Source organism: Anguilla rostrata, chromosome 1 (genome assembly GCF_018555375.3).
Source record: "Anguilla rostrata isolate EN2019 chromosome 1, ASM1855537v3, whole genome shotgun sequence".
In the NCBI taxonomy this organism is placed as follows: domain Eukaryota; kingdom Metazoa; phylum Chordata; class Actinopteri; order Anguilliformes; family Anguillidae; genus Anguilla; species Anguilla rostrata.
Window position 1 is genome coordinate 85,445,854 of NC_057933.1, and position 24,652 is coordinate 85,470,505.

Below are 24,652 nucleotides of genomic sequence, written 5' to 3' on the forward strand. Positions count from 1 at the left end.
CTCAGTGACAGAAACACAACTGTACACACACACACCAAAAACACACCTTCACACAGTCACAACAACACTACTTCATACACACTCTGAAAACACACCTTTACACAGTTACAAAACACAACTCTACACGCACACACACACACCAAAAAAACACCTTTACACACAGTGATAAAAACACAACTGTGCACACACTCCAAAAACACACCTTTACACACAGTGACAAAAAACACTACCCTGCATGAACTCCAAAAACACACCTTTACACACAGTGACAAAAACACTACCCTGCACACACTACAAAAACACACCTTTACACACAGTGACAAAAACACTACTTCATACACACTCTGAAAACACACCTTTACACAGTCACAAAACACAACTCTACACACACACCAAAAAAACACCTTTACACAGTGACAAAAAACACTGCCCTGCATGAACTCCAAAAAAACACCTTTACACGCAGTGACAAAAACACTACCCTGCACACACTCTGGAAACGCACCTTTACACAAAGTGACAAAAACACAACTGTGCACACACTCCAAAAACACACCTTTACACACAGTGACAAAACACTACCCTGCACACACTCTGAAAATGCACCTTTACACACAGTGACAAAACACTACCCTGCACACACTCTAAAAAACACACCTTTACACACAGTGACAAAGCACTACCCTGCACACACTCTAAAAACACACCTTTACACAGTGACAAAACACTACCCTGCACACACTCTAAAAACACACCTTTACACACAGTGACAAAACACTACCCTGCACACACTCTAAAAACACACCTTTACACACAGTGACAAAAAATACACAAATATATTACATAATCAATCAATCACTGTTTTTGTACAGGAGCCTGATCGCTACAGACATACATGATTCAAAGTTGTACAAAGTCGGAATGAATAATGGAAATAGCAAACAAAAAAACATGATTCAAAGTAAGTTATATGGGGATGGACTGAATAATAGTGGCGCCTAACAACAGAAAACATGATTCAAAGTAAGTTGCACAGTGTTGGACTGAATAATGCTAACACCATACATGGATATCAAGTAACTAATGAGAGGCAGACCACACTTAGCCCACAGAGCAGCTTTAGTCTTTCCCAGGCCGTCATACATGTTCTGAATGTGTACTGGGAAATTGGGCCAGAAGGAAAGTCTCCAGTCTGAGGGACAGGGGGGTAGAAATCTAGCTTTGCACTACTCCAGAACCCCTCATAAAGATTCAACCATGTTCACATTCACTGATTATGGAAGCAGAAGCCATGAGAAAAATTTTAGGTCAACCTAGTGCTCAGAAAACCCCTCTTGAATTAGCTTAGCAGTGCATATAGGGCGTTATCATCCTGGAATATGTGGACACCTTGACTGTTATACCATGAGATGGTTGCCCCCCCCACCCCCCCCATGATTGTAGGTTGGCAACAGACCATGTGGGTTAAAGGAACACATGCAGACAGGAAAAAAAGCAAAAGACCACATTGCTTGTTCCATTGTTTTTGTGTTCTTTACATCAGGTAATGTGTCACTGCGGGTGTTTCTGCTCTGACTCACTCACTGGGGGCAGCAGGTGATTCTGCTCTGACTCACTCACTGGGGGCAGCAGGTGATTCTGCTCTGACTCACTGGGGCAGCAGGTGATTCTGCTCTGACTCACTGCAGCAGCAGGTGATTCTGCTCTGACTCACTCACTGGGGCAGCAGGTGATTCTGCTCTGACTCACTGGGGGCAGCAGGTGATTCTGCTCTGACTCACTGGGGCAGCAGGTGATTCTGCTCTGACTCACTGGGGCAGCAGGTGATTCTGCTCTGACTCACTGGGGGCAGCAGGTGATTCTGCTCTGACTCACTGGGGGCAGCAGGTGATTCTGCTCTGACTCACTCACTAGGGGCAGCAGGTGATTCTGCTCTGACTCACTCACTAGGGGCAGCAGGTCATTCTGCTCTGACTCACTGGGGCAGCAGGTGATTCTGCTCTGACTCACTCACTGGGGGCAGCAGGTGATTCTGCTCTGACTCACTCACTAGGGGCAGCAGGTGATTCTGCTCTGACTCACTGGGGCAGCAGGTGATTCTGCTCTGACTCACTCACTGGGGGCAGCAGGTGATTCTGCTCTGACTCACTGGGGGCAGCAGGTGATTCTGCTCTGACTCACTCACTAGGGGCAGCAGGTGATTCTGCTCTGACTCACTCACTGGGGGCAGCAGGTGATTCTGCTCTGACTCACTGGGGCAGCAGGTGATTCTGCTCTGACTCACTCACTAGGGGCAGCAGGTCATTCTGCTCTGACTCACTGGGGCAGCAGGTGATTCTGCTCTGACTCACTGGGGGCAGCAGGTGATTCTGCTCTGACTCACTGGGGCAGCAGGTGATTCTGCTCTGACTCACTGGGGGCAGCAGGTGATTCTGCTCTGACTCATCACTGGGGCAGCAGGTGATTCTGCTCTGACTCACTCACTGGGGGCAGCAGGTGATTCTGCTCTGACTCACATGGGGCAGCAGGTGATTCTGCTCTGAGCACTCACTGGGGCAGCAGGTGATTCTGCTCTGACTCACTGGGGGCAGCAGGTGATTCTGCTCTGACTCACTGGGGCAGCAGGTGATTCTGCTCTGACTCACTGGGGGCAGCAGGTGATTCTGCTCTGACTCACTCACTGGGGGCAGCAGGTGATTCTGCTCTGACTCACTGGGGCAGCAGGTGATTCTGCTCTGACTCACTGGGGCAGCAGGTCATTCTGCTCTGACTCACTGGGGGCAGCAGGTGATTCTGCTCTGACTCACTGGGGCAGCAGGTGATTCTGCTCTGACTCACTCACTGGGGGCAGCAGGTGATTCTGCTCTGACTCACTCACTGGGGGCAGCAGGTGATTCTACTCTGACTCACTGGGGCAGCAGGTGATTCTGCTCTGACTCACTGGGGGCAGCAGGTGATTCTGCTCTGACTCACTGGGGGCAGCAGGTGATTCTACTCTGACTCACTGGGGCAGCAGGTGATTCTGCTCTGACTCACTGGGGGCAGCAGGTGATTCTGCTCTGACTCACTGGGGCAGCAGGTGATTCTGCTCTGACTCACTGGGGCAGCAGGTGATTCTGCTCTGACTCACTGGGTCAGCAGGTGCTGCCCAATAAACCCAAAACACTGAGCAATATGCTCACCCCCCATGGGAGAGTGCTCACCCATCATTTCCAAGTGATAAAAATTATTCTCCTGCAAACATGAGCAAAATCTCTAAATTTATGTTACTCACAGCCTCTCCATTTCTCAAATCCAGCATTTTTCCAAGTCCAGCATTTTTTTCAAATCACACATTTTTTCTTAAATCTGGCAGTTTTTAGCGCTGAACAAACACAGTTACGAGTGGAGAAAAATCTTCTGGCTGATACCATGAGTGAGGGGGAGTGGGGGGGGGGGGATAAATTCTGACCGGATCACAGCAGAAAAACTGCAGTTGCTGTGCTCTCTGGGTAGCACACAGGAAGGGCTTAGAGGTGAGTTGGGGTTAGTTTGGGAGTGAGTTTAGGGGCGTGTTTGGGGATGAGTTAGGGGGTGTGCTCGGGGGCTAGTTTGGGGGTAAGTTTAGGGGTGAGTCAGGGGGTGGGTTAGAGGGGGAGTTTAGGGGTGAGTTAGGTGGTGAGTTTGGGGGCATGTTTGGGGTGAGTTAGGGGGTGTGTTTGGGGGTTAGTTTGGGGGTTAGTTTGGGGGTGAGTTTTGGGATGTGCTTGGGTGAGTTTGGAGATATGTTTGGGGGTGAGTTAGGGGTGCATTTGGGAGTGAGTTTGGGAGTGCGTTTAGGGGTGAGTTTAAGGGTGTTTTAGGGGGTGAGTTTGGGGGTGCGTTTAGGGGTGAGTCAGGGGTGGGTTAGAGGGGGAGTTTAGGGGTAAGTTTGGGGGTGAGTTCAGGGGTGAGTCAGGGGTGGGTTAGAGGGGGGAGTTTAGGGGTATATCTGGGGGTATGTTTAGGGGTGAGTTAGGGGGTGAGTTAGAGGGGTGAGTTTGGGGGTACGTCTGGGGGTATATGTTTAGGGGTGAGTTAGGGGGTGAATTTGGGGGTGAGTTTAGGGGTATGTTTAGGGGTGAGTTAGGGGGTGAATTTGGGGGTGAGTTTAGAGGTGAGTTAGAGGGTTGAGTTTAGGGGTGAGTTAGGTGGTGAATTTGGGGGTGAGCTTAGGGGTGAGTTAGGGGCTGAGTTTGGGGTTGGGTTCGCCAGACTGACCTGCGCACTTGGTCCTGGTGATGAGTGCGGGTCCGGGCTGGCCAGTGCCCCCCTCTCCGGGGCGGGTGAGCAGTACACGGATCTCATACTCGGTGTCGGGGTCCAGGTGCCACAGCTTGTAGGTGGGACTGTTCACCACGTGTGTCTCCGTCCAGCTGCCCGACGTCATGCGGTACTCCACCTCCTTCGTCACTATCGGCCCGTCCCCAAATATGGAGTTGGCGTTGAGCTGGATCTCCAGGTAGGTGGGGCCCACAGACAGCAGCTGTGGCGGGGCGATGGGGCGCGGAGGTTCTGAGGGTTGCCATGGAGACCAGGAAGAAGAGGAATATTATGGAATGATAGCGGCATCAGGAAAGGAGAGAGCAGCATGAATGGGACAAAGAGTCTGCATGATCCCACTGAGTTTAGAACAATCAACCCCAGAGACAGAACAGCGAAGAGTGCATCTGCTCAGGTAAAGCAGGCAGCGCGGTCTGACTGACCCACTCAAGTAAACACCTGACATACCTGACCACACCTGACATACCTGAACACACCTGACACATGTGGCACACCTGAACACATCTGACATACCTGAACACACCTGACACATGTGGCACACCTGAGCACACCTGTCATTCCTGAACACACCGGTCACAGAAGGTGGTTCAGTGTCCTTCTCGCTGCAGGGAGCATCAGCCCACAGGCACACTAAGTGAATGTGAGATTAAGCTCCACCCTTTTAAGCCTAAACCTGAACGTGGCTGTTTGGACATGTTGGGTATTTGTGGCTGTAAAATAGTGATATATTCTGCTATCATCAAAGGCTATACGGCAGCTGATTCAGCACAAACTCAGTTTCCTGTATAAGCCTGTTATTGAACTATGCTATCCAACAGTAAATATAAAGAAAAACATAAAAACGGAACAGACATTTTTAATTGTTAACAAAAAACATCAATTCACACAGATTGAAACTATTTGAATTTAAAAAATGAAATAAATAACACTCCTTGAACATTCAGCAGTTACTGTGACTGCTAACTCATATGGTTGTGGCGATACAGAATGCTAAACATGGAGTATACACACATGATGGTGGCGACATGTTCAGTTTAAACAGGTTAAGGGGGGGATGTGAGATTAGGTTTAAGGGAAGTGAGAAAGAGAAGTGAGAATGTGAGATTAGGTTTAAGGGAAGAATAAACTGGACAGTTGGTCTCCCTAGCTATTTCCCCTTCTCGTACTCAATACTTCTGCTACATCACATTTTTATTTAATGATCAAACTGTGCATTTTTATGCCTGTTTTACCTCAGTTCCGCTCTTTGGAGTAATAACACGTAAAAGTTCCACAGTAATTATGTGATTTAATTAGTCCCAGAAACCACATGCTGCGCCAAACTATCACACCGTTTCAGACAAAGCAGATGGTTCGCCAGCCAGCCTGGCTCCTGCACGCCATGGCAGGGAGGGAGACAGCTCACAATAAAACCCGCGGAAATATAAACTCTAACGGCCAAAACACACAACACCCACACCATAAAGCACAGCTAAATATCCACCATTATCACCGAAGCCCATGACAGCCATGCTGACGGACATGCACAATACCCAAGTCCCCCTAAACCTGTGAAATGTCCAAGTCCCCCTAAACCTGTTAAATGTCTGCCATCTGCAGAGATAAACATTCCCTTTCGTCTGCGGTCGTCCCAGCAGTGATCTGTCCATCGCACAAACACAGGCATTGGGGCTTTCCCTCAAGGCCTCCATCAGCTAACTGAGCTGAATACAGAGTGTCGCACAGGTGATGCTAATAATAATAATAAAATTACGATGATGTGTCTCCAATTATTCAAAGGCCACATATTGCCAAACAAATTAATATATGAGTTTATGAAATAACTTGCAGTTTTGGTTTTGCTTAAATTATGGATGCATTTTAATTAGTGTGCAAATGAGGAACTAATTTATTTTTACATCATAACAATATTCTGGCAGGGGCCATGGTGAGTGATTCAGTGTGAGTGTGTGTGTGTGTGAGTGTGTGAGTGTGTGTGAGAGAGAGTGTGTTTGAGTCTGTGTGCCTGACAGATTGCGTGTGTGTGTGTGTGTGTGTGTGTGTGACAGCAAGAGAGAAAGAGAGAGAGTGTGTTTCTGTCTGTGTGCCTGACAGATTGTGTGTGTGTGTGTGTTAGAGAGAGTTTTTGTGTGCCTGACAGATTCTGTGTATGTGTGTGTGCATTTGTGTAAGATTGTGTGTGTATGCCCATGTTTTACATGAGTGTAACACTGTATAACATAACATAACATAACATAATGATGACAACAGGCCATTCAGCTCAACACTGATTGCCATTTTGAATGTGTGTGTTTATGTATGTGTAAGGTTGTATGTGCCTGTGTGCAAGATCGCAGGTGCATTTGTATAAGGTTGTGTGTGCATGTGCAGTATTATGTGTGTACATGTTTGCAATATTGTATGTGTGTGTTTGTTTGTGTGTGTGTGTGCGTGTAAGAGTGTGTGTGTGTGTGTGTATGTGTGTGAATGTAAGAGTGTGTGTCTGTGTATGTGTAAGAGTGTGTGTGTGTTTGTGTGTGTGTGTGTGTGTGTGTTTGTGTAAGAGTGTGTGTGTGCGTGTTTGTGTAAGAGTGTATGTTTGTGTGTGCACGTGTGTGTATGTAGGAGTGTGTGTGTAAGAGTGTGTGTGTGTCTGTGTGTGTGTGTGTGTGTGTGTGTGTGTGTAAGAGTGAGTGTGTGTGTGTGTAAGAGTGTGTGTGTATCTCCGCTGAAGACAGGGAGGAGTGTCGTAGGGCGGTGGAGCATGTAATCCTCTGGGTGAGAAACTCGTCTACACAGAGCTCCCATTAGTTTTCAATTAATGTTCTTCTTTCCTAATTTTATAATCTAATCTATCTCTCTCTTATTAGCATTTCACAGAATGCAGTGTGCAGAAACTGCTTCTAAATTACTTCAGAATATCTGATTTTCTCCTGCCAACTGAATAATGACATCACAAACTGACAAAATTATTGCCCTCACTAATATTCCTGCATAAAAGTATGACTGCTCTAGGTTGAGCGTGACTGCTCTGGGTTGAGTGTGTCTGCTCTGGGTTGAGTGTGTCTGCTCTGGGTTGAGTGTTACTGCTCTGGGTTGAGTGTGTCTGCTCTGGGATGTAGGTGTCTGCTCTGGGTTGAGTTGTTTGCTCTTTGGGTTGATGGTTGACTGCTCTGGGTTGAGTGTTTCTGCTCTGGTAGAGTATGACTTGCCGGGTGATGGTCTACTCTGGTAGCTGAGCCCTGGTTGATGGTCTGATACTGGAATGAGTCTCGACTGCTTGGAGCACGAGTGTGTCACTGACTGTACTGGAGCTACGGTCGCTCCTCTGGAGCACTGAGTCACTCTCACTGACTGATGCTGGACCACTGCGTCACTCTAACTGACTGAAACTGGAGCACTGAGTCACTGTCACTGACTGATGCTGGAGCACTGAGTCACTCTCACTGCTGGAGCACTGGGTCACTCTCACTGACTGAAACTGGAGCACTGAGTCACTCTCACTGACTGAAACGGCAGCGCTGAGTCACTCTCACTGATGGAGCACTGAATCACTCTCACCACTGGAGCACTGAGTCACTCTCACTGCTGGAGCACTGAGTCACTCTCACTGACCGATACTGGAGCACTGAGTCACTCTCACTTCTGGAGCACTGAGTCACTCTCACTGACTTAAACTGGAGCACTGAGTCACTCTCACTGCTGGAGCACTGAGTCACTCTCTCTGCTGGAACACTAAGTCACTCTCTCTGCTGGAGCACTGAGTCACTCTCTCTGCTGCAGCACTGAGTCACTCTCACTGACTGATACTGGTGCACTGAGTCACTCTCACTGACTGATACTGGCGCACTGAGTCACTCTCACTGCTGTTTGGCGCACTGAGTCACTCTCACTGCTGGAGCACTGAGTCACTCTCACTGACTGATACTGGGCACTGAGTCACTCTCTCTGCTGAGCACTGAGTCACTCTCACTGACTGATATTGGCGCACTGAGTCACTCTCACTGACTGATACTGGCGCACTGAGTCACTCTTCCACTGACTGTGGAGCACTGAGTCACTCTCACTGACTGATGCTGGGCACTGAGTCCGAACGTCCTCTACTGACTGATTGGCAGCACTGAGTCACTCTCACTGACTGATACTGGCGCACTGAGTCACTCTCACTGACTGTTGGCACACTGAGTCACTCTCACTGACTGTATTGGGCACTGAGTCACTCTCCTGCTGAGCACTGAGTCACTCTCACTGACTGATATTGGCGCACTGAGTCACTCTCACTGACTGACACTGGAGCACTGAGTCACTCTCACTGACTGATGCGCGCACTGAGTCACTCTCACTGCTGGAGCACTGAGTCACTCTCACTGACTGATACTAGCGCACTGAGTCACTCTCACTGCTGGAGCACTGAGTCACTCTCACTGACTGAGCTATTGGCACTAAATCACTCTCACTGCTGGAGCACTGAGTCACTCTCACTGACTGATACTGAGCACTGAGTCACTCTCACTGCTGGAGCACTGAGTCACTCTCACTGACTGCTAGCGCACTGAGTCACTCTCACTGCTGAGCTGTATGCATGATGTCACTCTCACTGCTGGAGCACTGAGTCACTCTCACTGCTGGAGCACTGAGTCACTCTCACTGACTGATGCTGGAGCACTGAGTCACTCTCACTGACTGATACTAGTGCACTGAGTCACTCTCACTGCTGGAGCACTGAGTTACTCTCACTGCTGGAGCACTGAGTCACTCTCACTGACTGATACTGGTGCACTGAGTCACTCTCACTGACTGATACTGGCGCACTGAGTCACTCTCACTGACTGATATTGGCGCACTGAGTCACTCTCACTGCTGGAGCATTGAGTCACTCTCACTGACTGATATTGGCGCACTGAGTCACTCTCTCTGCTGGAGCACTGAGTCACTCTCACTGACTGATATTGGCGCACTGAGTCACTCTCACTGACTGATACTGGCGCACTGAGTCACTTTCACTGCTGGAGCACTGAGTCACTCTCACTGACTGATGCTGGAGCACTGAGTCACTCTCTCTGCTGCAGCACTGAGTCACTCTCACTGACTGATACTGGCGCACTGAGTCACTCTCACTGACTGATACTGGCACACTGAGTCACTCTCACTGACTGATATTGGCGCACTGAGTCACTCTCACTGCTGGAGCACTGAGTCACTCTCACTGACTGATATTGGCGCACTGAGTCACTCTCACTGACTGACACTGGAGCACTGAGTCACTCTCACTGACTGATGCTGGCGCACTGAGTCACTCTCACTGCTGGAGCACCGAGTCACTCTCACTGACTGATACTAGCGCACTGAGTCACTCTCACTGCTGGAGCACTGAGTCACTCTCACTGACTGCTATTGGCACACTGAATCACTCTCACTGCTGGAGCACTGAGTCACTCTCACTGACTGATACTGGAGCACTGAGTCACTCTCACTGCTGGAGCACTGAGTCACTCTCACTGACTGATACTAGCGCACTGAGTCACTCTCACTGCTGGAGCACTGAGTCACTCTCACTGACTGCTATTGGCGCACTGAATCACTCTCACTGCTGGAGCACTGAGTCACTCTCACTGCTGGAGCACTGAGTCACTCTCACTGCTGGAGCACTGAGTCACTCTCACTGCTGGAGCACTGAGTCACTCTCACTGACTGATGCTGGAGCACTGAGTCACTCTCACTGACTGATACTAGTGCACTGAGTCACTCTCACTGCTGGAGCACTGAGTTACTCTCACTGCTGGAGCACTGAGTCACTCTCACTGCTGGAGCACTGAGTCACTCTCACTGACTGATACTGGAGCACTGAGTCGCTCTCACTGCTGGAGCACTGAGTCACTCTCACTGCTCGAGCACTGAGTCACTCTCACTCACTTCCTGCTGAAAAACCACAGCTGGGGCCAAATATAATCTGTCACATTATAATTTCCCAGAATGCAGAGTGTGTGGACTCCTTTTAGCAGAACATGATTTTAAAAGTTAACAGACCAACGGATCAAAATCCCCAGAGCGCAGCGCGGCAGCCCTGCTGTGGACCCGAAACCAGCAGGAATCTGTTTCGTATGTTTATTTCTGTTGACGTGTTTCATATGAGATAGATGCAGGATCCTGGACTCTATTTTACCCTCCATTACGAGACAGGCAGCAGCCAGGCCTCGTGGTGCAGCCTAACGATGCTCTTTGAGCGCAGCTTGTCAAGCGGAGCCCTTTCTTCGCGGGGTGAAGAGCTGGCAGGTTGGAGGCTTTTAATCTTCCTTTAAGCGAACGCGTTCGAACCCGCTGGCGGGCGTGACAGTCGCCTCTGCTGCCCGTCAGCTGCGGGGGATTAGAGCAAGTGGCGCAGAGCCCCCCAACCACCAAACGCACATGCCCCCCCACCAAACGCACATGCCCCCCCACCAAACGCACATGCCCCCCCACCAAACGCACATGCCCCCCACCAAACGACACCCCCCCACCAAACACACACGCCCCCCCACCAAACGCACACGCCCCCCCCACCAAACGCACACGCCCCCCACCAAACACACATGCCCCCCCCAAACGCACATGCCCCCCAACCCCCAAACGCACACGCCCTCCCCCAAACGCATACGCCCCCCCCCCAAACGCACACGCCCCCCTGTTCTCTGCCCCCTCTCCCCCCCCAAACGCGCGGTCATTACCGCCGCGAGCGGAGGGAGCCGCCGCACGCGGATGAAAGCGCCTCGTTCCCGCCGCTGTGTGACGAGCCCGCAGACAGACGGACCGCTAGCCAGCTCTGCGCGGGGAGAACAGCACAACCCGGGAGGAAATGCTTTCTTTTCAGCCAAAGTTTTACATCAAATACATGTCACTTATGGTGGGGAAACCAGCTCGAACTGCACAGACATAATTTGTAACCTAGTTTCACACGTGAGGCACAAAAATGAAAGCATATTTGTCTTGGACTCTGTTCCAGTTAGTGGCGTTGTGAGTTAATGTGATTGCAGGAGCAGGGGGGGCAGGGGGGGAGACAGGGCAGGAGCAGGGGTGGGGGGTGCAGGGCAGGAGCGGGGGGGGGGGGCAGGGCAGGGCAGGAGCAGGGGGGGGGCGGCCGGGCTGTGTCTCAGAGACTCTGTAATATCCGCGGGAGAAACGCGCCGCAGTGGCTGAGCGGGGGCCTCGCATATCGATACTCCTCAGCGGGAAGACTTCCTGGCTGAAGTCTTAATTCCTCTCGGAGAGGACGGAGGCAGCCGGCGGCACGGCCTGTCTCTTCCAGTTTGGGGGGGAGGGCAGCAACGCGCCGCTCGCCTCAGGTCACGCGCGACACTGCGCCCCCCCCTGCCAGCTCTTATTAAAGCCAAGCTCAGCCCTGCCCCCAAAATCTCCCATAAAATTACCATCTTTGTGTCCTCATAGCAGGATGTCATCTTTCAGGTTCAGCCAGATATCAAATATGTCACCACAGGTGATATTCAGTGTAGCCCCCCCACACCGGGGTCCTGGGGGGTGGGGGGATGCACAAACACTCCTGGGTTTTACTCCACAGTCCTTTAGATAAACATGACCCCCCACCCCCCCCACCCCAGCTCTGCCTGTGGGTCAAAGAGGAAAGGCCCATATTGTCAGGATTTACTGAGCATATGTCCACAGAGGCATTCAATGTGAGAAAACTCACAAACCCTGACTACCCCTAACCCCCAAACCCTGCCTCTCAGTACAGCTACCTCTCATTACTGTAGTTCAGTACTATCATATCTCTATAGTACAGTACTACCATATCTCTCTAGTACACTACTGTCATAACTATGTAGGACAGCATAAGTATCTCTATAGTACAGTACTCTATGTCTGTAGTACAGCATAAGTATCTCTATAGTACAGTACTCTATGTCTGTAGTACAGCATAAGTATCTCTATAGTACAGTACTCTATGTCTGTAGTACAGGTGCCCGTGTCTCTGCTGGGCTAATTTACGCACTGCTAACACAAACATACTTCATGCATAATAAAGTGATCAGTTCTATCTCCCTGTGGTAATGTTGGCTTCCATATCCTACATCTAATTTTTCTCAAAATAAACAGATGCTTACTGTGGCTCCATTGATATTTAAAAATCTTTGATCTCTATTTGAAATGTTAATGAGCACTGCATGGAATATTTATCATGACTTTCAGTCCAAATATTTAAGATTCCCAGATCAGGAATTCTGCTTTCCATGGTAATTGGGCTAACAGCAGAATTCCAGTCCCTCGTTCCCAGCTGATCCACATTTTCTTGCCGTGTCTCTTGATCATAAATCTCATATTCCTCGCTTGGCTCTGAAAATCGTGAGACATTTCCTGACCACAACTTTTTAATAATCTAACAAATATCTTCCATTTATTTGTTTATTTAATGTATCATTTACGCAATGCATCCTGGAGAGAAGCACCATTAAAATGGCCGCCACCTCGTTTTTCACACAAGAATTCACACGATTGTTTAAAAAAAACAGGGACATCCAGAACAAACCACATGCAACAGGCACAGCCACCACTCACGGTAGAGTGTTAAGCCTTTTAAAGCAGCTAATTCCAGTTATCAGATCTTGCAAGATGTCCCGACACAAGGATGTATAATCATAAATACTACTGTATACAGGAGTAAATATTATATTATTACAGAATTAAAAAGAGCATTTACGTTAGTTAAATATGTTTTTATTTCTTAAGGGTATGAAATGTGATTGTTTTGTAGTTTACTTTCTCTTCACTCATTCATTATTTACTTAACAGCTTCACTGTACGCTGACATTCACTTCATATATGAACACAAAGCAAGAGCTACAGAATTCTCCTCTGTTCATAAAGGATACTACTAGATCAGATCAAGGCCAGATTGTGTCAAAGATTTTAATTATTTGTTTATTGTGTTTGTGGTTATCTTTTATTGTTCTTATTTAAAACAATTGAAACACTCTTTATTATAATGTTACTCTTTCTTTAGCAATGCTATGGCATAAAGCACAATCCTCCCCCTGTCTGTGTAGATTTTGTAAGTTTTAAAGTACAAATGATTTAATTCCTCTCCTGTCAGTGTAGATTTTGTGAGTTTCAAAGTACCACTGATTTCATCTCTTTCCTGTCTGTGTAGATTTGGGGAGATTTAAAGTACCACTGATTTCATCTCTTTCCTGTCTGTGTAGATTTGGTGAGATTTAAAGTACCACAGATTTTAATCCCTCTCCTGTCCGTGTAGATTTGGTGAGGTTTAAAGTACTGCTGATTTTCTTTTGGTCAACTTCACCAACTCTCTGCTGGAACAACAGCAGTATCAGTGACTGAGAACAGAAGAGAGAACGAGAGGAGAGAAGATGTCTGTGCGCGACACGGTGAGCCAGGCAGCGGCGTGTCAGATTCTCCCACGTCTCTGTGGCATGTGTGTAGCGTGTGTGTGGCATGTGTGTGGCGGTGTGTGTGGTGTGTGTGTAGCGTGTGTGTGGTGTGTGTGAGGCGGTGTGTGTGGTAGTGTGTGGTGTGTGTGGTGGTGTGTGTGTGGCATGTGTGTAGCGTGTGTGTGGCATGTGTGTGGCATGTGTGTGTGGTGGTGTGTGGTGTGTGTGCAGCATGTGTGTGGTGGTGTGTGTGTAGCGTGTGTGGGGTGGTGTGTGTGAGGTGGTGTGTGGTGGTGTGTGGCGTGTGTGTGGTGGTGTGTGGTGTGTGTGCAGCATGTGTGTGGTGGTGTGTGTGTAGCATGTGTGTGGCGTGTGTGTGGCATGTGTGTGTGGTGTGTGTGAAGTGTGTGCAGCATGTGTGTGGTGGTGTGTGGTGTGTGTGTGGTGGTATGTGTGTGGAGTGTGTGCGGCATGTGTGTGTGGCGTGTGTGAGGTGGTGTGTGGTGTGTGTGTGGCATGTGTGTGGTGGTGTGTGTGAGGCGGTGTGTGGTGGTGTGTGTGTGGCATGTGTGTGGTGGTGTGTGTGGCGTGTGTGGTGGTGTGTGTGTGGTATGTATGTGGCGTGTGTGTGGTGTGTGTGTGGTGTATGTGTGGCATGTGTGTGGTGGTGTGTGTGTGGCATGTGTGTGGTGATGTGTGGTGTGCGTGTGGCGTGTGTGGTGGTGTGTGGTATGTGTGTGGAGTGTGTGCGGCATGTGTGTGTGGTGTGTGTGTGTTGGTGTGTGTGTGGCATGTGTGTGGTGGTGTGTGAGGCGGTGTGTGGTGGTGTGTGTGTGGCATGTGTGTGGTGTGTGTGGCATGTGTGTGGTGGTGTGTGTGTGGTATGTGTGTGGTGTGTGTGCGGCATGTGTGTGGTGGTGTGTGTGTGGCATGTGTGTGGTGGTGTGTGTGTGGTGGTGTGTGGTGTGTGTGTGAAGTGTGTGCAGCATGTGTGTGGTGGTGTGTGGTGTGTGTGTGGAGTGTGTGCGGCATGTGTGTGGTGGTGTGTGTGTGAGGCGGTGTGTGTGGTGGTGTGTGTGCGACATGTGTGGTGTGTGTGTGGTGGTGTGTGTGTGGAGTGTGTGCGGCATGTGTGTGGTGGTGTGTGTGTGGCATGTGTGTGGTGTGTGTGTGGTGGTGTGTGTGCGGCATGTGTGTGGTGGTGTGTGGTGTGTGTGTGGAGTGTGTGGTGTGTGTGTGGTGGTGTGTGTGCAGCATGTGTGTGGTGGTGTGTGGTGGTGTGGTGTGTGTGTAGCATGTGTGTGGTGGTGTGTGTGAGGCGATGTGTGTGTGGTGGTGTGTGTGAGGCAGTGTGTGCGTGGAGTGTGTAGTGTGTGTGTGGTGGTGTGTGTGCGGCATGTGTGTGGTGTGTGTGTGGTGGTGTGTGTGCGGCATGTGTGTGGTGGTGTGTGTGGGGTGTGTGTGGGGTGTGTGTGTGTGCAGCATGTGTGTGGTGGTGTGTGCGCGGCATGTGTGTGGTGGTGTGTGGTGTGTGTGTGGTGGTGTGTGGAGTGTGTGGTGTGTTTGGTGTGTGTGTGGAGTGTGTGGTGTGTGTGCGGCATGTGTGTGGTGGTGTGTGTGCGGCATGTGTGAGGCGGTGTGTGTGTGGTGGTGTGTGTGTGGAGTGTGTGTGTGGTGGTGTGTGTGAGGCGGTGTGTGTGGAGTGTGTGGTGTGTGTGTGGTGGTGTGTGTGCGGCATGTGTGTGGTGATGTGTGTGAGGCGGTGTGTGTGGTGACGTGTGTGAAGCGGTGTGTGTGTGGTGGTGTGTGTGTGGCATGTGTGAGGCGGTGTGTGTATGGTGGTGTGTGTGAGGCGGTGTGTGTGTGGTGGTGTGTGTGTGGCATGTGTGAGGCGGTGTGTGTGTGGGGGCGGGTGTAAGGCGGAGTGTGTGTGGAGTGTGTGTGGGGGCGTGTGTGAGGCGGTGTGTGTGTGGAGTGTGTGTGGGGGCGTGTGTAAGGCGGTGTGTGTGAGGCAGTGTGTGTGTGGAGTGTGTGTGAGGGCGTGTGTGAGGCGGTGTGTGTGAGGCAGTGTGTGTGTGGAGTGTGTGTGGGGGCGTGTGTGGTGTGTGTGTGGTGGTGTGTGTGCGGCATGTGTGTGGTGGTGTGTGTGTGGCATGTGTGTGGTGTTGTGTTTGTGGAGTGTGTGTGGGGCGTGTGTGAGGCGGTGTGTGTGCAGCGGCGGCTCACCGTGGATAATGAGCCGGGCGAAGTTGGACACGCCCGCGCCACGCTGTGATTGGGTCACGCAGCGGTACAGGTCGCGCTCCTGACTGCTCACTTCCTTCAGACGGAATGACGCGGCGAATCTGCGATGGTTGATGTTCTTCGTGTAAGTCACTGGAATGTCCTCTCCATTTCTCCTCTAAAAAAACAACACAAAAATATTTTTATAAATATGCCCACATTTCAGACAATAGCATTCGAAACCCCAACAGGAAGTGATTTATCAGCAAACAAGTTCTCACAGGCTATAAAAAATGTATCTGTTCATCTGTAAAATATATCATTTTTATTTTCTCATTAAATAGGATTAAGCAAATCTATTAAAAATATTCTGTGCAATTATTTTCAGCATTGGAAAGCTTTTAAATGAGATGGATTCAATCCATTAAAGAGCATTATAAAATCATTATAAAATCAAAACCAATGGAAATCTATGTGTGAAAATAAAAAATTCACATAACTTTTTAAAAAATGATTTATAATTTCCAGATTCCTGTTGGTCTAATGAATCACACATAGTACAAAGTAAACTGAATTTTGAACCGATTTTTTAAATGACAGAGTATTATTAAAGAGTTAAGACTGAGTTTGTCAGTCTTTTCCAAATCATATTTCCAAAATGATCTGTTTGATCTGTATATTAACACGTCTCCCCCTTTCCCAAAATTAAATGCCAAAGCTGCAAAGGCCCAAACTCTGCTTTTAGTGTAAACAGCTTCATCCATTTAGAGCTCGAACACACACCAAGATTATTCAGCCTCAGTTCACACAGCTACACACACACACACACACTCACAACCCCCCCCTCCCCCCCACACACACACACACACGCACAAACCCACCCACACACATACACACACACTCACAACCCCCCCCTCCCCCCCACACACACACACACACGCACAAACCCACACACACCCACACACATACACACACACACACACACACTCACAACTCCCCCCCTCCCCCCCCACACACACACACTCACGCACAAACCCACACACACCCACACACATACACACACACACACCAACACACGTACACACCCACACGCACACACGCCCACTCACAAACCCACCTACGAATGGACACACACACACACTCACAACCCCCCCTCCCCCCACACACACACACACACTCACAACCCCCCCCTCCCCCCACACACACACACACACACTCACAAACCCACCCACACACATACACACACACGCACAAACCCACACACACCCACACACACACCAACACACGTACACACCCACACGCACACACGCCCACTCACAAACCCACCTACAAATGGACACACACACACACACACACACACACGCTCACAAACACACCCACACATGGACACACACACACACACACTCACAAACCCACCCACACACGTACACACACACGCACACACACTCTCACATGCACACACACACACACACTCACAAACCCACCCACACATGGACACACACACACATACACCCCCATCAGAGTCACAGGATTGGCACACAGTTCACCTATGTCACTGGAACTGAACTGGATGTACACCTCTTCAGAAAATTATTTCAACTCAAATCTGCTTCTCTGTCTTTGAATAATGTAGTAGACCTTGTGTGATATAGATTTAAAGGCAAACAACACAAAACATCTTAACATGAGGGCTGAATTCTCCCTCTCTGGAGAGAAAGCGGTAAAGAGGTTGCTTGTTCTGTTTTGTTTTTCTGTTGTATTTGTGTTCCTGCCTGGAGCTTTTCTGAGCTACACAGAACTCTGCCCCTACGAGGGTCACACAGGAATAAAGAAAACTATTTAACACGACCTGCAAGAGGCTCGGGTTCAAAAATACATAAAATACCCAGAGAGAACCACACACACACTCACACACACTCACGCAAACACACACACACACTCACGCACACTCACACACACTCACACACACTCACACACACGCAAACACACACACACACTCACACACACTCACGCAAACACACACACACTCACACACACTCAAACGAACACACTCACACGAACCCACACACACTCACGCAAACACACACACTCACACGAACACACTCACACAAACACATACACACTCTCTCACACACACACACACACATTCACACACACACTCTCTCTCACACACACTCACACACACTCTCTCTCTCTCTCTCACACACACACTCACACACTCTCTCTCACACACACACTCACACACTCTCTCTCTCACACACACACTCACACACACTCTCTCTCTCTCACACACACACTCTTTTTCTCTCTCACACACACTCTCTCTCTCTCTCTCACACACACACACACTCTCTCTCTCTCTCTCTCTCTCACACACACACACACACTCTCTCTCTCTCTCTCTCTCACACACACACACTCTCTCTCTCTCTCTCACACACACACTCTCTCTCTCTCTCTCTCTCTCTCTCTCTCTCTCTCTCTCTCTCTCTCTCTCTCTCTCTCACACACACACACACACACACACTCTCTCTCTCTCTCTCTCTCACACACACACAGTCCATGGCAGTGTGCTGAATGCTGGGGTTTCTGTAGCTCATGGTCGCACCTGCAGCCAGAGGCGGTTGTTCACGGCGTCGCGGCCGGTGGCGATGCACTGGAAGGTGGCGTTCTGCCCGGCGTTCACCTCCACGTCTCCCAGCCGCAGGAAGTGCGGAGATTTATCTGCAGCATAAAAACACAACAGCGTCTCCAAAGGCCCCCATAGGCTGCTCCAGACCATGGCTCTCGCTCATTGGCTGTTACAGGCCATGGCTCTTGCCGATTGTTGTCTGTCCCTGACCTTGGCTCTCTCCCTTATTGGCTGTCCCTGACCTTGGCTCTCTCCCTCATTGGTTGCCCCTGACAGTGGCTCTCCCTCATTGGCTGTCCCTAACCATAGCTCTCTCCTCAATTGGCTGTCCCTGACTGTGGCTCTCCCTGATTGGCTGTGCTTGATTGTGGCTCTGATAAGACTGTTAATGCTGTCTTCTACACGCAAGGCTGACCTGTTCACTGTACAGACTGTGCTATTAAAACACAGAGTCCGTACCTCAATGTACAGACTGTGCTATTAAAACACAGAATCCTTACCTCACTGTACAGACTGTGCTATTAAAACACAGAATCCTTACCTCACTGTACAGACTGTGCTATTAAAACACAGAGTCCGTACCTCAATGTACAGACTGTGCTATTAAAATAGAGTCCTTACCTCACTGTACAGACTGTGCGATTAAAACACAGAGTCCTTACGTCACTGTACAGACTGTGCTATTAAAACACAGAGTCCTTACCTCACTGTACAGACAGTGCTATTAAAACACAGAGTCCTTACGTCACTGTACAGACTGTGCTCTTAAAATACAGAGCCCTTACCTCACTGTACAGACTGTGCTATTAAAACACACAGTCCATACCTCATTGTACAGACTGTGCTATTAAAACACACAGTCCTTACCTCACTATACAGACTATGCTCTTAAAACACAGAGTCCTTACCACACTGCACAGACTGTGCTATTAAAATACAGACTCCATACCTCATTGTACAGACTGTGCTATTAAAACACAAAGTCCTTACCTGACTGTACAGACTGTGCTATCAAAACACACAGTCCACACCTCACTGTATATTCTTAATGCTTATGATTTATCATTTCTCTACTGAGCCACATTGTCTAGCCCTTGTTACACAAAAGACGCACTTTTTCTTTAGCTTGAATTTCTTCATTCATCATTATCGGCAGAGAGCAGGACTGGAACAGGAATCCACTTAAACAGCCTAAGATCACAGACACCGAGCTGCCGCTACAGGAATGAAGATCTTTTGTGTATGAGCCACTGAGGGAAGAGACAGGGGCTGGGAAAGGGGGGGGGGGGGGGGCGCAGGGGCTGGCTGGCTTGCGCGTTGGGGGAGGGGGGGCACTTGTGCGTTATTCAGGCTGATTTGGCTGAGAGAGGGAACAGATGTCCTGTCACAATCTGGACTTGGTCCAGGACATTCAGAGCAAACAAAATTCTATGCAGAACCAGAAGAAGAAAGAGAGCAATGAATTACCAACGGAAAGATGTGGTGATTTTGGCTCAGGGACACCGACTGACAGACCGACAGGTAAACTCACTGACAGGTACACAGACTGACAGGTAAACTCACTGACAGGTACACAGACTGACAGGTAAACTCATTGACAGGTACATAGACTGACAGGTAAACATGCACACAGCTGAAGATGCTCATAAGTGAACATGCTTAGAGGTAAACATGCACACAGGTGAACATGCTTAGAGGTAAACACACTGGCAGGTAAACATGCACAGGTGAACATGCTTACAGGTAAACACACTGGCAGGTAAACACGCTTAGAGGTAAACATGCACACAGGTGAACATGCTTAGAGGTAAACATGCACACAGGTGAACATGCTTAGAGGTAAGCACACTGACACGTAAACATGCACAGGTGAACATGCTTAGAGGTAAACATGCACACAGGTGAACATGCTTACAGGTAAACACACTGACAGGTAAACACGCACAGGTGAACACACTGACAGGTAAACATGCTTAGAGGTAAACATGCACACAGGTGAACATGCTTAGAGGTAAACACACTGACAGGTAAACACGCACAGGTGAACATGCTTACAGGTAAACACACTGACAGGTAAACACACTTATAGGTGAACATGCACACAGCTGAACATGCTTCTCACAGCACCAGGACTATGCCCAAACATAAATAAGCTCCTGTTCTTTAAAAACAGGTCCTTCAAATGCGCAAATGCATTTTACAGGAAAATGCTTCAGAGAATCCGTCGTTACTTACCCTAGATCAGGCAAAGCTGATGTTAAAACTCTGACTGCATACACTTTGTGTGACTATATAAGCATACTGACATAGGAATGCAGGATAAGCCTACTTCTGTGTAACCGCTAAACATACATCCCTGTACAGAAATATTATAATGAATTAATATTATACAATGAAAATAGATTTTAAGAATGGTTTATTAAATAAATAAATTTAAGGGTTTCCAGTATTAAAATTCTGTCGTTTGTATTTAAAGATGAAAGCACACTCATTAATGCGCCTGTTTGCTCTTTCTGTAAACATGATCTGTTATGAGGTCACTGTGTGCTTCTCAATCATCTGTTGGGATCACCACCTTCAACCAACTTAATCCCAACTGAACACTGCCTTTTTATTTTACACACCCAACACTACAGTCAAAACTGCCTTTTTATTTTACACACCCAACACTACAGTCAAAACTGCCTTTTTATTTTACACACCCAACACTACAGTCAAAGCTGCCTGCACATATTTTACACACTCAACACTACAGTCAAAACTGCCTGCACATATTTTACACACTCAACACTACAGTCAAAACTGCCAGCACATATTTTACACTTACTTATGTGTGAGTGTGTGTGTCTGAGTGTAACACATTTCTAAAGTGATACAATCTTCCTGTTTCATAAAGACAGATCCCTGTGCAACACACACGCACACGCACTCGCACGCGCACACACACACACACACACACACACACAGGAGGCCCTGCTGGTGTTTCTGGCGGGAAAGACCGAGCGGAACCCTGTAGCCGCGGTAACGGGCCACAGAGCCGTGCAGACTGCCCCGACGGGGAGGTGAACGGGAGAAGGAGAACCAATCAGTGCTTAGCGGCCGAAAAGCTGCCCTGCGCTGGTGTGACCGAACTTTACCACAGCCTTCTTTCATAATCAGCACAGTCGGGGGGGCAGGAGGCGGATTCGGGCCAGGTGACCCCGTGACCCTGTGACCCCGGGCACCCGTGGGACTGCAGAGGAAGAGGCGGGTATCCCAGCAGGCATACTAACGCCAGACAGGAAATGAGGTGGCTGCCAAGCGCTTCATCGACAGAAGCCGTCAACAGCTCCGGGCGCTCCTGCGAACTCCCCACTCCCGAAAAATCACACGTCCCCTCGGGAGGGGGCGGGACAGACTGCCGTGTGTTCGGTGACATCTTCTCTTATTTCCTCTCTAAGAGAAACATCCTCCCAGCGATTCGCTCCCAGCAGTGTGACATCTCCTCAGCAGCTCGCTGCGTGTCCACGGGTCTGTCTGCAGGCTTCACAAGCAGCCTTTCGTCCCTTCAGAATAAAACCTGCCGCATTTCCCTCCTAACACTGAATAACAGGAGCGAGCGTGGCGCTGGAGAGGGACCGAGTCAGGCTCATTCTGCCCCGCGCTGCCTGAGAACAGCGTGTGGAGAGGGACCGAGTCAGGCTCATTCTGCCCCGCGCTGCCTGAGAACAGCGTGTGGAGAGGGACCGAGTCAGGCTCATTCTGCCCCGCGCTGCCTGAGAACAGCGTGTGGAGAGGGACCGAGTCAGGCTCATTCTGCCTGCCTGAGAACAGCGTGTGGAGAGGGACCGAGTCAGGCTCATTCTGCCCCGCGCTGCCTGAGAACAGCGTGTGGAGAGGGACCGAGTCAGGCTCATTCTGCCCCGCGCTGCCTGAGAACAGCGTGTGGAGAGGGACCGAGTCAGGCTCATTCTGCCCCGCGCTGCCTGAGAACAGCGTGTGGAGAGGGACCGAGTCAGGCTCATTCTGCCTGCCTGAGAACAGCGTGTGGAGAGGGACCGAGTCAGGCTCATTCTGCCCCGCGGCCTGAGAACAGCGTGTGGAACGAGGACCAGTCAGAGCATACATGCTGCGAGGAACTGTGTTGACATGAGACGACCAGCCGTGCTGGAGATGACCAGATCGGCTCATTTTCGGCTCCCGTCCGCTACTGAGAACCTGGGGACGGGAATACGCAGTTCAAGCTCATTCTTACCCTCGGCCTTTGGAGACAGCGTAAGGGGCCGAGTCAGGCTCATTCTGCCCCGCGCTGCCTGAGAACAGCGTGTGGAGAGGGGCCGAGTCAGGCTCATTCTGCCCCGCGCTGCCTGAGAACAGCGTGTGGAGAGGGACCGAGTCAGGCTCATTCTGCCCCGCGCTGCCTGGGAACAGCGTGTGGAGAGGGACCGAGTCAGGCTCATTCTGCCCCGCGCTGCCTGGGAACAGCGTGTGGAGAGGGACCGAGTCAGGCTCATTCTGCCCCGCGCTGCCTGGGAACAGCGTGTGGAAACGAGGAACATGTGCAGAGGACGAGGAGCATGCAGAAACGATGAAGACTGCGTGGAAACGACGAAGACTGCGTGGAAACGATGAAGACTGACGCAGCCATGCCATGACTAGTGGAGATGCACACAGATCTGCGGCCATTTTGTGCCGCAGAACTCATCCTGTCCGTTACAAATATGGACCGACACCTACAAGGGTGGACTGGGATATTACTGCAGTTAAGCACGACATCAATTACCCATCAGGCCATTGGTAGACAGGCGCATAATTAGCCGAAGCTCGTGGCCGGAAGCAGAGGCCACCCTCCCTGCCCGCGCGTCTCCGCGAGCGACTGCCGGTTCCCCCGCCACGCGTCCCTGCACACGGCTGTCATGTCCAATGAGAACGAGGCAGATGCTGGCTCACAGACGCCCGCTGCGCGGGACTGGGCTGAGCGCTCTGGGCCTCGTTTCAGCAGTTGTTAAAGTGCATGAGCTCCCGTAACCAGCCATTACATCCACCCCCTCTTTCATTTTAATTAATTGTCACAACTAATCATGCCAGGCAGAACAGTAAAGGGCTACTGCAGTCCTACTCAGGAGGCTGCTTCAGTAAGACGCCCCCCCCCCCCCCACATGCCTGGGCTGCTACTGGTTACCACGGTTTCACACACCTCACCCCCTCCCCCCGCCTACGGCCCCAGCTCATTTAGCAGATGTCATAAAATAATACTCATGATTATATTTAATGTTTAATTTGTTATATTGTCAATATTTATTTGACTATTATGCTTTATTGTCCGAGTGGAAAGCTTCATCCAGAGGTATATCTGACACACTATTCTTTCATTCCGCACGGCTGACTTCATAACAGAGGCCATTCAAAGCAGCAGAGACTCATGGGCACACTGTCATAACCAGCACAGGCTGCAGTAAATGGGTTATAAACACACTGTCATAACCAGCACAGTCCTCTGCAGTTACTGGGTTATAAACACACTGTCATAACCAGTACAGCTGGCTGTTACTGGGTTATAAACACACTGTCATAACCAGCACAGGCTGCAGTTACTGGGTTATAAACACACTGTCATAACCAGCACAGGCTGCAGTTACTGGGTTATAAACACACTGTCATAACCAGCACAGGCTGCAGTTACTGGGTTATAAACACACTGTCATAACCAGCACATCCTGCTGCTACTGGGTTATAAACACACTGTCATAACCAGCACAGGCTGCAGTAAATGGTTAAACACACTGTCATAACCAGCACAGGCTGCAGTTACTGGGTTATAAACACACTGTCATAACCAGCACATCCTGCTGCTACTGGGTTATAAACACACTGTCATAACCAGCACAGCTGGCAGTTACTGGGTTATAAACACACTGTCATAACCAGCACATCCTGCTGCTACTGGGTTATAAACACACTGTCATAACCAGCACAGCTGGCTGTTACTGGGTTATAAACACACTGTCATAACAGTACAGCCTAGTATTTTGTAAGCAGTGTGTTAGCATTGTGTAACCTTATATAAGTATTGTGTAAGCAGCGTGTTAGTATTGTTTAAGCCATGTGTTAGAATTGTGTAAGCAGCATGTAAGTATTTGCAAGCAGTGTCTAATAG

The 24,652-nt window shown here is 49.5% G+C and overlaps 1 protein-coding gene across 13 annotated transcripts in view; it reads right to left on the reverse strand.

Moving 5' to 3' along the window:
* Positions 1-24,652, reverse strand: part of LOC135238676 (receptor-type tyrosine-protein phosphatase kappa-like) — a 164,375-nt gene that overhangs the window by 61,951 nt on the left and 77,772 nt on the right. For all 13 annotated transcript variants that reach the window (XM_064306819.1, XM_064306815.1, XM_064306822.1 and 10 more), the window contains exons 5-7: positions 18,493-18,608; positions 15,888-16,062; positions 4,240-4,533 (exon numbers count right to left, since the gene is read on the reverse strand). In XM_064306819.1, the coding sequence (XP_064162889.1) occupies positions 4,240-4,533; positions 15,888-16,062; positions 18,493-18,608 (585 nt within the window). The remainder of the gene's footprint in view (positions 1-4,239; positions 4,534-15,887; positions 16,063-18,492; positions 18,609-24,652) is intronic.